General features: G+C 40.4%; 2 protein-coding genes across 3 annotated transcripts in view; one reads left to right on the top strand and one right to left on the bottom strand.

Annotated features, from left to right (window-relative positions):
• LOC100155381 (olfactory receptor 4S2-like) overlaps positions 1-14,482 on the top strand; it is a 348,453-nt gene that overhangs the window by 55,078 nt on the left and 278,893 nt on the right. The window lies entirely within an intron of this gene.
• LOC100155522 (olfactory receptor 11G2-like) lies at positions 906-2,160 on the bottom strand. 2 transcript variants are annotated; one of them, XM_084970414.1, is made up of 2 exons: positions 2,147-2,160; positions 906-1,818 (listed from the first exon to the last, which is right to left on the bottom strand). In XM_084970414.1, the coding sequence occupies exons 1-2, from the start codon at positions 2,158-2,160 to the stop codon at positions 906-908; spliced, it is 927 nt and encodes a 308-aa protein (XP_084826540.1). The 2 variants fall into 2 exon arrangements, with proteins under 2 accessions (XP_084826540.1, XP_084826541.1); XM_084970415.1 differs by lacking the exon at positions 2,147-2,160 and having other exon boundaries at positions 906-1,862.

Raw genomic sequence — 14,482 nt, forward strand, 5'->3', positions numbered from 1 at the left:
ACATGCGGGTGCACGTGCCTCTTTTAAGTAGAGTTTTGTCCGGATAGATGCCCAAGAGTGGGATTGCGGGGTCATATGGAAGTTCTATGTATAGATTTCTAAGGTATCTCCAAACTGTTCTCCATAGTGGCTATACCAGTTTCCATTCCCACCAACAGTGCAGGAGGGTTCCCTTTTCTCCACATCCCCTCCAGCACTTGTTATTTGTGGACTTATGAATGATGGCCATTCTGACTGGTGTGAGGTGGTATCTCATGGTAGTTTTGATTTGCATTTCTCTTATAATCAGCGATGTTGAGCATTTTTTCATGTGTTTGTTGGCCATCTGTATATCTTCTTTGGAGAAATGTCTATTCAGGTCTTTTGCCCATTTTTCCATTGATTGATTGGTTTTTTTGCTGTTGAGTTGTATGAGTTGCTTATATATTCTAGAGATTAAGCCCTTGTCAGTTGCATCATTTGAAACTGTTTTCTCCCATTCTGTAAGTTGTCTTTTTGTTTTCTTTTGGGTTTCCTTTGCTGTGCAAATGAAAATCATTTTTAATTGGAAAATGAGTTAAATAATTTTTTGGAAATGTTTGAAAATAAATATAATTTTGGGTTCTAATTGCTCAAGAGCATTTTTTTTTTGTCTTTTTGCCTTTTCTAGGGCCGCTTCCTCGGCACATGGAAGTTCCCAGGCTAGGGGTCTAATTGGAGCTGTAGCCACCTTCCTATGCCAGAGCCACGGCAATGCGGGATCCGAGCTGCATCTGTGACCTACATCATAGCTCACAGCAATGCCTAATCCTTAACCCACTGAGCGAGGCCATGGATCCAATCCGCAACCTCATGGTTCCTAGTCAGATTCATTGACCACTGAGCCACGACGGGAACTCCAAGAGCATTTTTTTGATGAACACTCTTTATAGTTTCAGAAATTTCTGCATGGCCTTTTTCATATCTTTGTTCCTAAGACTGTATATCATAGGGTTAAGAAGTGGGGTTATAACAGAATAAAACAGAGTCACAATCTTCTGCATTCCAGCACCATGCTCAGATGTTGGGCTCCCATACATGACCAGTACAGAGCCATAGAACAGTGAAACCACAGCTAGATGAGAGCCACAGGTGGAGAAAGCCTTTCTTCGTCCAGCTGCTGAAGGGAGTTTGAATACAGCTCTAAGGACCAGAGCATAAGACCCCATAATTAAGGTAAAGAGAATGATCATAGGCACAGGGTTTAAAGTAGAGAAGAGAAGCTCTATCACAGGAGCCTTTTTGCAAGTGAGTGCAAGAAGAGGACTTGGGTCACATAGGAAGTGGTCAATGATCCTGGATCCACAGAAGGACATTTGGGAGACGATGATGATGGGAATCAAGAACCAGAGGAAACCAAGTACCCAGCAGCTGACCACAAGATTGGTGCAGAGACGTGCAGTCATGAGAGTGGGGTACTGTAGAGGCCGGCAGATGGCAAGGTATCGATCAAATGCCATAATCGCCAAGAAAAAGCATTCTGTAGAACCCAAGGAGAAGAAAAAGTAGAACTGGAGAAAGCATCCAGAGAAGGAGATGACCTTGTTGTCAGAGAGGAGGTTGGCCAGCATGTTTGGGACAGTGGAGGTGACATAGGAGATCTCGAGGAAGGAGAAGTTGGCGAGCAGGATGTACATGGGGGTGTGGAGTCTCTGATCCCAGCGCACAGCACAGATGATAGAACCATTGCCCATGAGGGTCAGGAGGTAGACCCCAGCGAAGAGCAGAAAGAGGAGGATCTGTCCGTGCCTGGAGCAAGGGAAGCCCAGGAGGATGAAGCCGGTGATGGTGCTGGAGTTGCTGGGGGTGTTGGAGATGTTCATGTGTCTGGGAGCTGTGAAAGGACCGGCAAAGATCAAATGAGTGTGCACAGGCATGTGGGGACCCAGAGTTGTATTTAAACCCTCTTGGGAAACTACATAGGGACTTAGTTATCAATAGCTATTTTTTTTCCTTTCAAATTGAAATATTGACCTGGGTTGACTGTATTCTCAATAACATTTTCATCATGGACTCAAGAAAATTTTTGATCAGAATTGATAAGTCTTGAAAGAACTGTTGTAGAGGTGTTTGAAAATTTTATTAAACTTTATACTTCATAGAGGATCTATCTCTCATATCTATCTACCTAAGTATTTTCATAAAAGTGAAATTTGTTCTCCTTTTAGGAGAGATGACATTATTTTCAGCAGTTGTGCCATAAGGCTGAACAAACTATGTAGCCATGTAACATGAACTCATAGACCTTTTTGAAATATTTCTTTTATGTGACTTTTGTAACTGACCTTATTTCAAACTAAATGATTTTCTTATTAGTTCAATAGTATTATATAACAATCATGTGTAAAACAATTAGATCAACAAAAGAGAATTGCCTTAAGTTTTGTTGTGTCGAAAAGCAATCTTAGTAAGCCACGGTAGAACAGTGTGAAAGAATTATTCAACAGACCATGTTAAAGCAGGTCTGTGCTTAGATGGAAAGGGGGTATGAGTTTTCCCAGTCTACAGTTATAGATATAATTCTATCCAATGATATAGATTCATTCTATGTATGAATATTAGTGATAACATGGAATTCTAAATAGAAGTGGATTTGTAGGGGATGCAAACTGCATAGGTTTTGAATATCTGCATAGTGCTTTTATTTTTTCTTAATGAGTTAGAATACCTTTGTTAAACAACTATGCACACTGACCTTGGAATCAATGAGAACCCCGGTAGAAAATGTAAAAATGAGCAACATAAAGAAAATCTGTGTTCCTGACCCCTTCTACAGTAAATCCGTAGTTTGCTTTTTGAAGTTTGGAACAGGAACCCAGGAAGTCTAATAATTTCCTACTAGGAATATTCAATTATGAGAAAACCCTAGGATCAAGAGCTAAATGTGTCAGCAGCAAGCTGACATTCCTTCTTAAGTATAGGCGGGAGTGCTTCGACTGTTGTTTTGGAGGAAGAATACAGCTGTGTTGGTGGTGGGTGTGGGGAGGAGACTGTGGGAGTGATTATTACACAATACATATTCCTGTAAAGCCCTCTCTGGGTCATTTTAAACTGTAGATCCCCTGATTCCCATTTCATGAGGGATGGTTGTGGCCAATCTCCATAAATCTGCCTGAATTTCTTTTAAAGTATATAACTAGAATAGGGTTTAATGGACTCCATTCTTGTAGGGGGAGAGTGGGCTAGGTTGTGGTACCTGCACTGTGAACTTCCATTTCCTATCTTTTTCTCTTCTGCTTTTTTAAAATTTTTAATTTTTTTGCTTTTTAGGGCCACACCAGTGGCATATGGAATTCCCCAGGTTAGGGGTCAAATTGGAGCTGCAGCTGCCAGCCTACACCACAGCCACAGCAACACAGGATTTGAGCCGCATCTGCGACCTACACCACAGCTCATGGCAATGCTGGATCACTGACCCACTGAGTGAGGCCAGGGATCAAACCTGCATCCTCATGGATACTAGTCAGATTTGTTTCTGCTATGCCACAATGGGAACTCCTCTTCTGCTTTTAAGGTCATGTTTCTAGGGGCCCAGTAAATTTCTGAGATCACATATGTATTTTGTATAAAGAAGAGTTGAAGGCAGACAAGAGAAGAAGATAACATTTTTTTCTTTTCTTTTTATGGCTACTCGTGCAGCTTATGGGTGTTTCCAGGCTAGGGATCAAATTGGAGCTGCAGCTGCTGGCCTACACTGCACATATAGCAATGAACACCAGATCCAAGCTGCATCTGTGACCTACAGTGAAGGTTGTAGCAATGCTGCATCCTTAATCCCCTGAGTGAGGCCAGGGATCAATCCACATCCTCATAGACAGTGTCTGGTTCTTAACCTGCTGAGGCACAATGGGAACTCCATTTTTTAAAAGTCACTCTGTATCAGTTTCACTATAATCAGTGACATTAAGCATTTATCCCTTTTGCAGCATTCTGGCGTTTGTAGTGCGTTTTCAAAGTTATGCTGCAGTCAGATGACCCTATTGATTGGTAATAATAAAAAAGGGACAAAAAAGAATAATTCTGCTGCATGTAAAGGTCCTTCATGGTTCTGGAAGTGATTAAACCTATGAGTCTAATACTAATTCAAAGGAAGGTATTTATTATACTCAACTAAAAACAATTGTTACTAATCATGACTCAGTATTTTTGACTAGGTTTGTGCTGCTGGTGTTCCTGAAATTTCATTTTAGGAGTAAGCATCTGTTCAACAATCTAATAAATGACCCCTTGAAATGAATGTTTAAGAACACTTTTTTTTTTCGGTGAAATTTATTTCAGTACAGTATTTCCTCCCTACTTTTAATCTCAGGTATAATTTGTCAGCAATTTCTGTTAGTTTTTCTCCAAAATAAATCTCATTTCCAACGCTTTTTTCTTCAAGTCATCACCTTTTCTCGCCTGGGCCACTGTGATGCTGTCCTAACTGGCTTCCTGATTCCACCGTTCCATCTCTATAACTTGTTATCCATGCCATGGCCAAGGTGATGCTTTAAAAAAATAAAATCAGATCAACCCCTTTCTTGCACAAAAACTTCAGTTAGCTTCCCAGTACACTGAGAATAAAATAAAATCTTCAATCTACACTATATATTTTGACCTCTCAACACCTCCAACCTCATCTCCTGATTCTGTTAACCAATCACATACATAGTTTCTGTCTGAATCTCTCTCTCTCTCTCTCTCTCTCTCTCACACACACACACACACACACACAAAACAGAACAAAACAAAAAACCACACACTCGTGTGCAAAGGATGCTGAAATTTGAATTTCATGTAACTTTCATGCATCACAGAATGTTAGTCTTCTACTGATTTTTAAATTTAAATTAAATTGTAAGAATTCTTAGTTCACTGACTGTACAAAAGCAGGGGCAGGCTGGATTTGGCCCAATGGCTATAATTTCCTGATCCTTGGTCTATGCCTTTATAGGGACAGGAAAACAAAGACCATTTATTTTATTGTGGAACAATGGAAGCTCTGTGTCTAGCAAGTGTCCTTGTTAGAAAGGGAGGAGGCTCCTCTAGGGCAGCTGAAATCAGCCTGTTTCTCTCCTGTGCTGTTAGATCTATTGGACCAGCTTGCAGCTTACTTACAAAAATGAGTTTCCAAAGTTATTAGGATTTTCCTCTCTCTGTCTCTACATGCACACAAACACACTTACAGTCAGGCATGCACATCTCCACACAATATCTTAGTAATATAACATTGATCTTCTCTCAGTTTCTAGATACAGCCAAGTGGGTTCCTAACTCAGGGTCTTTGTTCTTATTGTCCTTCAAAGACACTCTTTATTCCTAGTTTTAAGCACTTTATTAAGAAGATGGTATGTGTTTTGTAATTTTTTTTTTTAAAAAGAAATGATTGTCTGCACTGTTACCAACATAGGAACATTCACAGAAAATATGGAGGTATACACAAATTACTTCATTTCAACTTCTAAAATCCTGTGAGATGAAAATTTAGGAAGTGGATTTTACAAGAAAAGGCTCCAAATGATCTGAGTCTTTGAGAGTGTCTGCTCAGACTTGAGAGGAATCCATTCAAAGGAAGTAATGGGAGCTTGAATGTTCTGGGCAAAAGGATAAGCCCCACACTAGGTGGTTTACTCTGACTGCCAAAGGTAATCATGGTGCCACAGTTGTGGATATTAAAGTAGCAGAGAGGGAGGATGGGATGGAAATTCTAGGTTCAGTATCAAGACAAAGTTGCATAGTGGCTCTATGGAGTGTTCTCGTGAATATAAGCATAATTTTCTTTATATGAAAAAGGGAGTAGCCTCATATGGTTTTAAACCATTTTCATTCTAACATGCTTTCTTCTTCTTTTATTTTTTTGCTTTTTAGGGCTGTACCTGCAGCATATAGTAGTTCCCAGGCTAGGGGTTGAATTAGACCTGTAGCTGCTGGCCTACACCACAGCCAGAGCAATGAGGGAGCTGAGCCAAATCTGCAACCTACACTATAGCTCACGGCAACACCGGATCCTTAATTCCCTGAGTAAGGCCAGGGATCAAACTGGCATCCTCATGGATTCTAGTCAGGTTTGTAACCCCCTGAGCCACAACATGAACAATCATAACCTGCTTCCTTCTAAGTATACCTTGAGAACACATTATATCACGACTTTATAGATGTAGAGGTGATATTGCAGTTACCTCTAGCTTTCAGATGAGAACATCAGTTGGATAGTTTGTCACTTCTACATGAAGCCAAAAGATGCAAGCCAATTCCCTCTCAGGGCAGTTTTTCTGCTTTGAGAGTCTGAAAAATCTTCCTTAGAAAACATGAAAGCTGTGAAAAAGGCTTCTCTGTGTGTCGTCACCATTTCATGCTTGACGTAACTGAATTGACAGTGAATGAAAAAAATATATTTCTCATAAGACTGTATTGTGTGTTACTTACCTTTGTTTTTTGGCTATACCTCCAGCACATGGAAGTTCCTGGGCAGGGATGGAACCTGAAGCTCATCACTTGTAATGACTAAAGCTGCTGCAGTGATGATCCTGGATCCCTAACCAGCTGTAATGCAAGAGAATTCCTGTTACTTACCTTTTATTATTTCCCTCCTCTATATAGAGCAGCAGCAGTGTTTATTTGGCACAAGGGGAAGCTGGATCTTTCTAGAGAAGCAGGCAGATTCCCATGAATCAGCTGCAGAAAGTGCTGTGGCAGAGGGAGTGGGAATATGCATACAGTGGTGTCAAAGCTGTGCTAGGTATACAGGATGTTTGGACTGAGTTAATTAACAAAGCCAAACAAAATAAACTACACCCTCGCTTCCATCTTACCTTGGAAAGATTGGATAGACCTGATCTAGATTAGCCTGGTCCTTAGATATATATAAGCTGCAGGAAAGACATTTCTCTAATATTTTACTTTTGTTCCAGGGCTAACAAGGCACAATGGTGTAGAAGCATTATTGGCCTGCTCTCTCAATAGTACATCCATTTTCTTCTTCTTCATCTTTTTTTTTTCTTTTTAGGGCCACACCTGTGGCATATGGAGCTTCTCAGGTGAGGGGTCCAGTCAGAGCTACAGCTGCTGGCCTAGGCCAGAGCCATGGCAACGTAGGATGAGAGCCACGTCTGCGACATACACCATGGCTCACGGCAGTGCCAGATCCTTAACCCACTGAGTGAGGCCAGGGATCGAACCTGTAGTCTCATGGTTCCTAGTCAGATTTGTTTCTGCTGTGCATTCCCATGAAGGGAACTCCCATTTTCTTCATTTTGTCTGGACAGGAGATGTCACACTTGTCCCATTTCTGTAAAGCTCTCGAAAACAAGAACAACTTTCCCACTTCTGAGAAGGGGTAGGCACCTACAGCATATAGAGAAGCAAGGGATTTGGAGTAAGGAGTGTAGGGTTGAATTACAAGTCATAATTGGCCAATTCTGAAAACTTTGTCAATTATACAAACTACTTCCAGTTCTTTCAAGTGTAAAATGGGCACAGTAACATTTTCACCAAAGGGTTGAAGACTCTGAATAAGGTAACCTGTACAACCTTGTCTTGATCCTGAAACAGTGTACTGCTTAGAAATTGTTAGCTGAAGAATACAAAGTAAAGTAAAAGGGAGCCTTATTTAGAGGGTAGTAGTTTTTGTAGTTCTTTCATGATTATTTTCTCCTCTAAGCATTACCTCATTCCCTTACATGGACCAGAGGAGAATCCGGACCTGAAGTATCTCTGTCAGTGTTTGATCTTCCTGGAGAGAGGGGTTGGTCTTCTCTACAAAACCCATCAAGGAGTGAAGGAGTAGAAATAGGGTGAAGATCTTTCTGTGTTTGCTGGAGGATGGAGGGATTATAAGCAGAGCCTCCTGGTAGTGAGGATCCATGAGGATTGAGTTACCACTTCCAGAAGGAGAACTGTGTTAGGAGGCTGTTCCATACCAGGTAGTCCCTTCCCCTGGGCCCTCCCTTCTCTGGAGACCCTGATGCCTTCTACCCTTGTCTTCCCGTAGAGTGGAATATACTACCTTTTGCAGCCCCAAACTTCTTGGGGTTGGCCTGGTATCTAATCAGTCTGTAAGCCAACTCAGAGTGCCTTCCAGTTGTTTCAGGGCAAGTCTGTAATAGTAATGCAGAGTGTGTCAACCGTGACATCAGAAGCTGTTCACTGGGTCTCTAGTGAGTGCTTGGTTGTGGGTTTTGGGAATAGAATCACCTCTGATTCTCCAGAAAGAGGAGATGGGCGGGAGGTATGATGTGACCTCAGCCATATTGGAGTGTGCAGTTCCACCAGGAATCAGTCCTCTCCCAAGACCTCCCTTAGTCTTTTATAGATCTTTTCTTTTCTTTTCTTTCTTTCTTTCTGTCTGTCTGTCTGTCCTTCTGTCTTTTTAGGGCCTGTGGCATATGGAGGTTCCCAGAGTAGGGGTTCAATCAGAACTGCAGCTGCCGGCCTACACCACAGCCACAGCAACATGGGATCTGAGCCGCATCTTCGACCTATACTACAGCTCATGGCAATGCCAGATCCTTAACTCACTAAGTGAGGCCAGGGATTGAACTCGCATCCTCATGGTTCCTAGTCGGATTCGTTTCCGCTGTGCCATGACGGGAACTCCAGATCTTTTCTTTTCTTGTTTGTGGTTGGGCACTGTGAGCCTCAAACATTTGCCTTGAGGGTAGACCTCCCATGTCTCAGAGAGGCCCAAGCAGAGCATTTCACAGCTTTACCTGCTATTTCTTTAGGGGTTGGGCCCTAAGGCTTCCTCATCTCAATGGAGGTACAGGTCTTTTAGCAGAACTCATTTCCTCTCCTTCTAGCACCAGTTTGTGAAGGAGTTTCATCTCAAAGATTATCAGCTCGTTTCCTATCTTTGAACAGCTTTGATGTTTTTTTCTCTCCTTGACAGGATATTCAAAATTGGCAAAAAAATGGACCCTTGCAAAACAGCTTTAACTTAGTGTTATTATTGTTACTATTTTTCTTTTTTACACTTTCCTCACCATTTCTTGTCCTTAACCTTTTGTCATGGTCACATCAAGTTGCTTAGGCACACAATGGAAGGTCATATATTTTTGTTGGGTGAATAATTTTACTCTCTCAACTGCAGAGAACACTCTGTCTTAATAACTACCAGTGGGAAAAATAAGCCCTGTGCAGTGAGGGACCCCAGGAGATTAATTTACTTTTGCAGCTGTGGAGAGCTAACTTATGGAGTATCCTCCTTGCCTTCCTTTTTTCTTAGCCTCTCCTGTCATTGTAACTCTCAGCTGAGATATTTCCTCACAGAATTCTTGGAGGTGGTGTTAGCCAGTGTATCAGATGTCATTGGTTCTTGGTCCATATCCTTTCTGTATTTCCCCCTAGTTTCCACTTCAGTTCACCTGCCAGCTTTTACATTTATTTTCCTGAGGTTTTTTTTTCCCCCCTGCATAAATGGGAAACCTGCTTTGGCTGCCCATTTTTGATTCTTCCAGGCCAGAAGTGCTGGAGAAATTAATGACCTCCACATTCCGTAGAAACTCCCAACTATGGACAGATGGGAATTGTAATATCAATATCTCAGCTACCTTGCCTGTAATAGTGGGATAATTCTGGGCTGTCTTCTTGACGACCTTGAGATTCTCTAGAGCAATTGGTACCATTTTCCCACAGTGGTAGCTGGCTTGACAATTCACTCTTTGTTGGAATACTTCCCTTCCTTTCTCTGTCCTCATTCCCTTCATTTCCCCAATAAACTACTTGCCTGGAACCTTTGTCTTAGGATTTACTTTTGGAAAGATCAACAGAAATATAGACGCTGGTACATTACTAAATAAACTTTTCTCCACTTACACTTTTTATAACTTAAATTTGATTTTGTCTGGTGGGTGCTATTTTCTATAATGTTTCTTTGAGAGTATGTTATCATCAAAACACCATCTGTTTGCAATCAGGACTTTTTACTGTGAAAGATGGAGCATTCATGTCGATTTTCCAGGTAAAGAAATAATGGATTCATGTGACACCTCACTGATTTACTGATTTTTTTTTCCCTTAATTGGTTATCAGCAATAAGTCTTTTTTTTTTTTTTTTTTTTTTTTTTTTTTTTGCTTTTTAGGGCCACACCTGTGGCATATGGAAGTTCCTAGGCTAAGGGTCTAATTCTTGCCTACACCGCAGCCACAGCAATGCTAGATACAGCTCCATCTGCAACCTATACAACAGCTCATGTCAACACTGGATCCTTAACCCACTGAGCAAGGCCAGGGGTCAAACCCAAGTCCTCATGGATGGTAGTTGGGTTCGTTACCACAGAGCCACAATGGGAATCCCAAAAAGCTTTCTTATAAGCAAAGAAGAGAGAAGTTTGAAAGATAATATGCCTCTGAGGACACAGCTTGCATAACATTCTCCACTAGTGAGCAGAATTCTGCTGCTGCTTCTCTTAGAGAACCACAGAGATTGCTGCCCTACTCAGTGGGAGGGATGTCTCTGATATAAAAGCATTTTCTTATAGAGAAGGTGCAGGAGTTATTACCTCATTGTGCAGCCAAGCTGATTTCTTCTCAAGTCAGTTTGTTACAGACCGTTTTTCTAAGATTATGAACAACTACAGAGTGATACCATTTTTTGAACAACTACAGAGTGATACCATTTTTTTTTCTTCCACATTCCCATCTGGTATCAGGTTACCCATCATCATTTTCTGATTTTAAATCCCATTAATGTTGGTTTGACTAAATCTTCTTCCTTCCTCCTTCTCTTCATTTTTGTCTCCCTCCCCTCCTCCTCCGTTTCCCCTCCCATCCCCTCATTCTCCCTTCCTCCATCTTCCTCCTGACTTTCTCTTCCCCTTTGCTTTCATCTCTCTTTCCCTCTTCCCTCTCTTTTCTTCCCTTTTGTGATTCCTCTTTCCCTCCCTTTCTCCCTTTCCCTTCTCTCTCTCCAGGCTACCCTTTCAGCTTCCTTAAACGAGTTTCTTTTACTTCTGAAAACATTCACACGTTGAACCTCACTGGCAACTTTTGTCAATCATTTGAGACAGAGTTTACACTAACATTTTATTATGACTGTAATCAGGACTTTTATTGGCAAAAACCGCATTTTTCAATTGAATTTTTCTGAGCCACTGAGTAGATTGCTGAGAATATGTCTTTTTAAGAAAACCCCCTTTTTTTGGAGTATGTTTGACATGCAAAGGCTCTACATGTTGAATGTCTACAACTTGATGAATTTGGGGATAAAAGTATGTACACCTGTGAAACCATCAGTACCATCAGGTCCATAGACATATTTATTACCTTTGAAAGTTTCCAGTTCATTGAGAGTTCCCATTATGGCTCAGTGGAAATGAATCTGACTAGCATCCATGAGGACTCAGGTTCCATCCCTGGCCTTGCTCACTGGGTTAAGGATCCGTCATTGCCATGAGCTGTGGCGTAGATCTCAGATCTGGTTCAGATCTAGCGTGGCTGTGGCTGTGGTGTAGGTTAGCAGCTATAGCTTTGATTCGACCCCTAGCCTGGGAACTAGCATGTGACCTGGGTGCTGCCCTAAAAAGACCAAAAAAAAAAATCATGAGTGTTTTCCATTTCATAATGTTTCCATATTATATTTTTAATGGCAAGAATACTTACCCCCTTGGAAAATTTTTAACGTACAATACAGTATTGTCAGCTCCAGGCATTATATTGTATATTAGATCTCCAAACCTAACATACAATATCTTGCATACCTGAAACTTTGTTCCCTTTTACTGTTACCTCCCCACTTTTATCTCCTCCCTGCCCCTGGCAATCATCATTCTGCTCTCTGCTTCTGTGGGTTTGGATACTTTAAATTTCATGTATAAATGAGATCATAGAGTATTTGTTTTTTGTGTCTGGCTTATTTAACTTAGCATAGTGTTCTCCAGGTTCATCCATGTTTTCAAAATGATAGAATTCTTTTAAAAGGCTGTATGGAATATATGTGTTTGTCTCTCTCTCTCTCTCTATATATATTTATAAATAAAATATGTACTATATGTGTATTTTTTTAATCTGTTCATCTTCAGTGGAAATTTAGATTGTTTCCATATCTTGGCTATTGTGAATAATGCTGATGTAATCATGGCAGTGCAGATATCCCTTCAACATCTTGATTTCCGTTTCTTTGGATAAATACTCAGAAAATGGGTTACTGGACTATATTGTACTTCTAGTTTTAATTCTTTGAGGAAATGCTATACTCTTTTCCATAATGGCTGTACTAATTTTCATTCCTGCCAATAGTAACAGAAGTTTCTTTTTACTTCATATCTCTGCCAACTCTTGTTAACAACAACAAAAAAACCCCAGCTGTTTTAACAAGAGTGAAGTGATACCTCATGGCAGTTTTGATTTGCATTTCCTTGATGATTACTAATGTTGAATACTTTTCATATGCCTGTTTGCCATTTGCATATTTTCTTTGTAGAAATGTCTATTTAGGTCCTTTCCCCATTTATTTATTTATTTGTTATTTTATTTTATTTTTTTAGGGCTGCAGGTGTAGCATATGCAAGTTCTCAGGCTAGGGGTCGAGATGGAGCTACAGCTGCCAGCTGAAGCCTCAGCCACAGCAAAGCTAGATCAGAGCTGTATCTGTGGCTTAACACCTCAGTTCATAGCAATGCTGATCCATAACCCACTGAATGAGGCCAGTGGCTGAACTCGCATCCTCATGGATACTAGTTGGGTTTGTTACCGCTGAGCCACAGTGGAAACTCTCCTTTCCCTATTTTTAAAGAGTTATTTATTTCTTTCCTTTTGTGTGGTAGAAGTTCTGTACATATTTTGAGTATTAACCCCTTGTCATATATTTGCACATGTTTTCTCACATTCCATAGGGTGCATTTTCTTTTTTTAAAAAAATTGTTATTGAATAAATTTGACATGTAACATTCTGTAAACTTAATGTATACAGTATATTATTTGATACATTTATATATTGTAATATGATACTGTAGTTTTACTTAACGACATTTCATGATTCCAGTGCAATATGAGTGTCTATTATCATGACACTGTCCATTAGATCTCAATGGCTTATTTACTACTTGTTATAAGTTTGTATCCTCAAGCACTATAAACCTTATCACTTCCCCCCCATTCCCCTGGTAACCACCATTTGACTCTGTTTTCTACAGGTGTGACTTTTGTTACATCCCATGTATAAGCTATATTATACAGTACATGTCTTTGACTTATCTCGCTTAGCATAATGTGCTCAAGGTCTATCCACATTGTCACAATTGGCAGGATACCCTCCTTTCTCATGACTGAATAATATTCTGTTGTGTATATGTGCCACATATCTTTTATCCATTCATCTGTTGATGGGCATTTGAGTTGCTCCCCTATTTTGGCTAATGTGAATACTGCTGCAGTATATATGAGAGTGTATATATGTTTTTTCTTCATCTTTTTTTGAGGTGTGTGTGTGTGTGTGTGTGTGTGTGTGTCTATTGAAATCCTGTTTTCAGAAGTGTAATTGTTGTATCATATGGTTGGTCTTTTTCAAATTTTTGAGGAATCTCCACGTTTTCCATAGTGGTTGGAGCACTTAAGATTCCCATCAAAAAGGCACAAGGATTCTCTTTTCACCACATCCTTGCCAACACCTGTTGTTTCTTGTCTTCTTGATGGTAATCATTTAAACAGATGTGAAGTAATACCTCATTGTGGTTTTGATTTGCATTTTCCTGATGTTGAGTGATATTGAGCATCTTTTCATGTGCCTGTTGGCCATTTTGACATCCTGTTTGGAAAACTGCCCATTTAGTTCTTTTGCCCATTTTCATTCAGATTTTTTATTTAAGTTGACTGAGGTCTTTATATATTTTGGATATTTACCCCTTATCTGATCTATGATTTGCAGTAATTTTCTCCCAATCTGTAGGTTGTCCTGGTTGTCTTTTTATTTTGTCTACAGTTTCCTTTGTGGTTCAGAATTGATTTTTTTTTTTTTTTTTTTTTTTGCTTCTTAGGGCCACACCCTTGGCATATGGAGGTTCCTAAGCTAGGGGTCTAATCAGAGCTATAGCTGCCACCCTACACCACAGCCACAGCAATGTGGGATCTGAGCCTCGTCTTCGACCTGCACCTCAGCTCATGGCACCGCCAGATCCTTAACCCACTGAGTGAACCTGCGTCCTCGTGGATGCTAGTCAGATTTCCTTCTGTTGAGCCACGATGGCAACTCCCAGGATCTTTTTTTTAAATTACTAAATAAATTTTATTACATTTATTGTTATACAACAATCATCACAACCATATTTTATGGCATTTCCATCCCAAACTCCCAGTGCATCCCCCCACCCCCACAACCTGTCTCATTTGGAAACCTTAAGTTTTTAAAGTCTGTGAGTCAGTATCTATTCTGTAAAGAGGTTCGTTGTGTCCTTTTTTTAGATTGCACATGCGATAGCATTTGATGTTGGTGTTTTACTGTCTTACTGACTTCACTTAGCATGATATTTCTAGGTCCATACATGTAGCTGCA

This window comes from Sus scrofa, chromosome 7 (genome assembly GCF_054392235.1).
Source record: "Sus scrofa isolate SSC_HxYL_T2T_F1_AM1 chromosome 7, Sscrofa_HxYL_maternal_Yorkshire_Landrace_v2.0, whole genome shotgun sequence".
In the NCBI taxonomy this organism is placed as follows: domain Eukaryota; kingdom Metazoa; phylum Chordata; class Mammalia; order Artiodactyla; family Suidae; genus Sus; species Sus scrofa.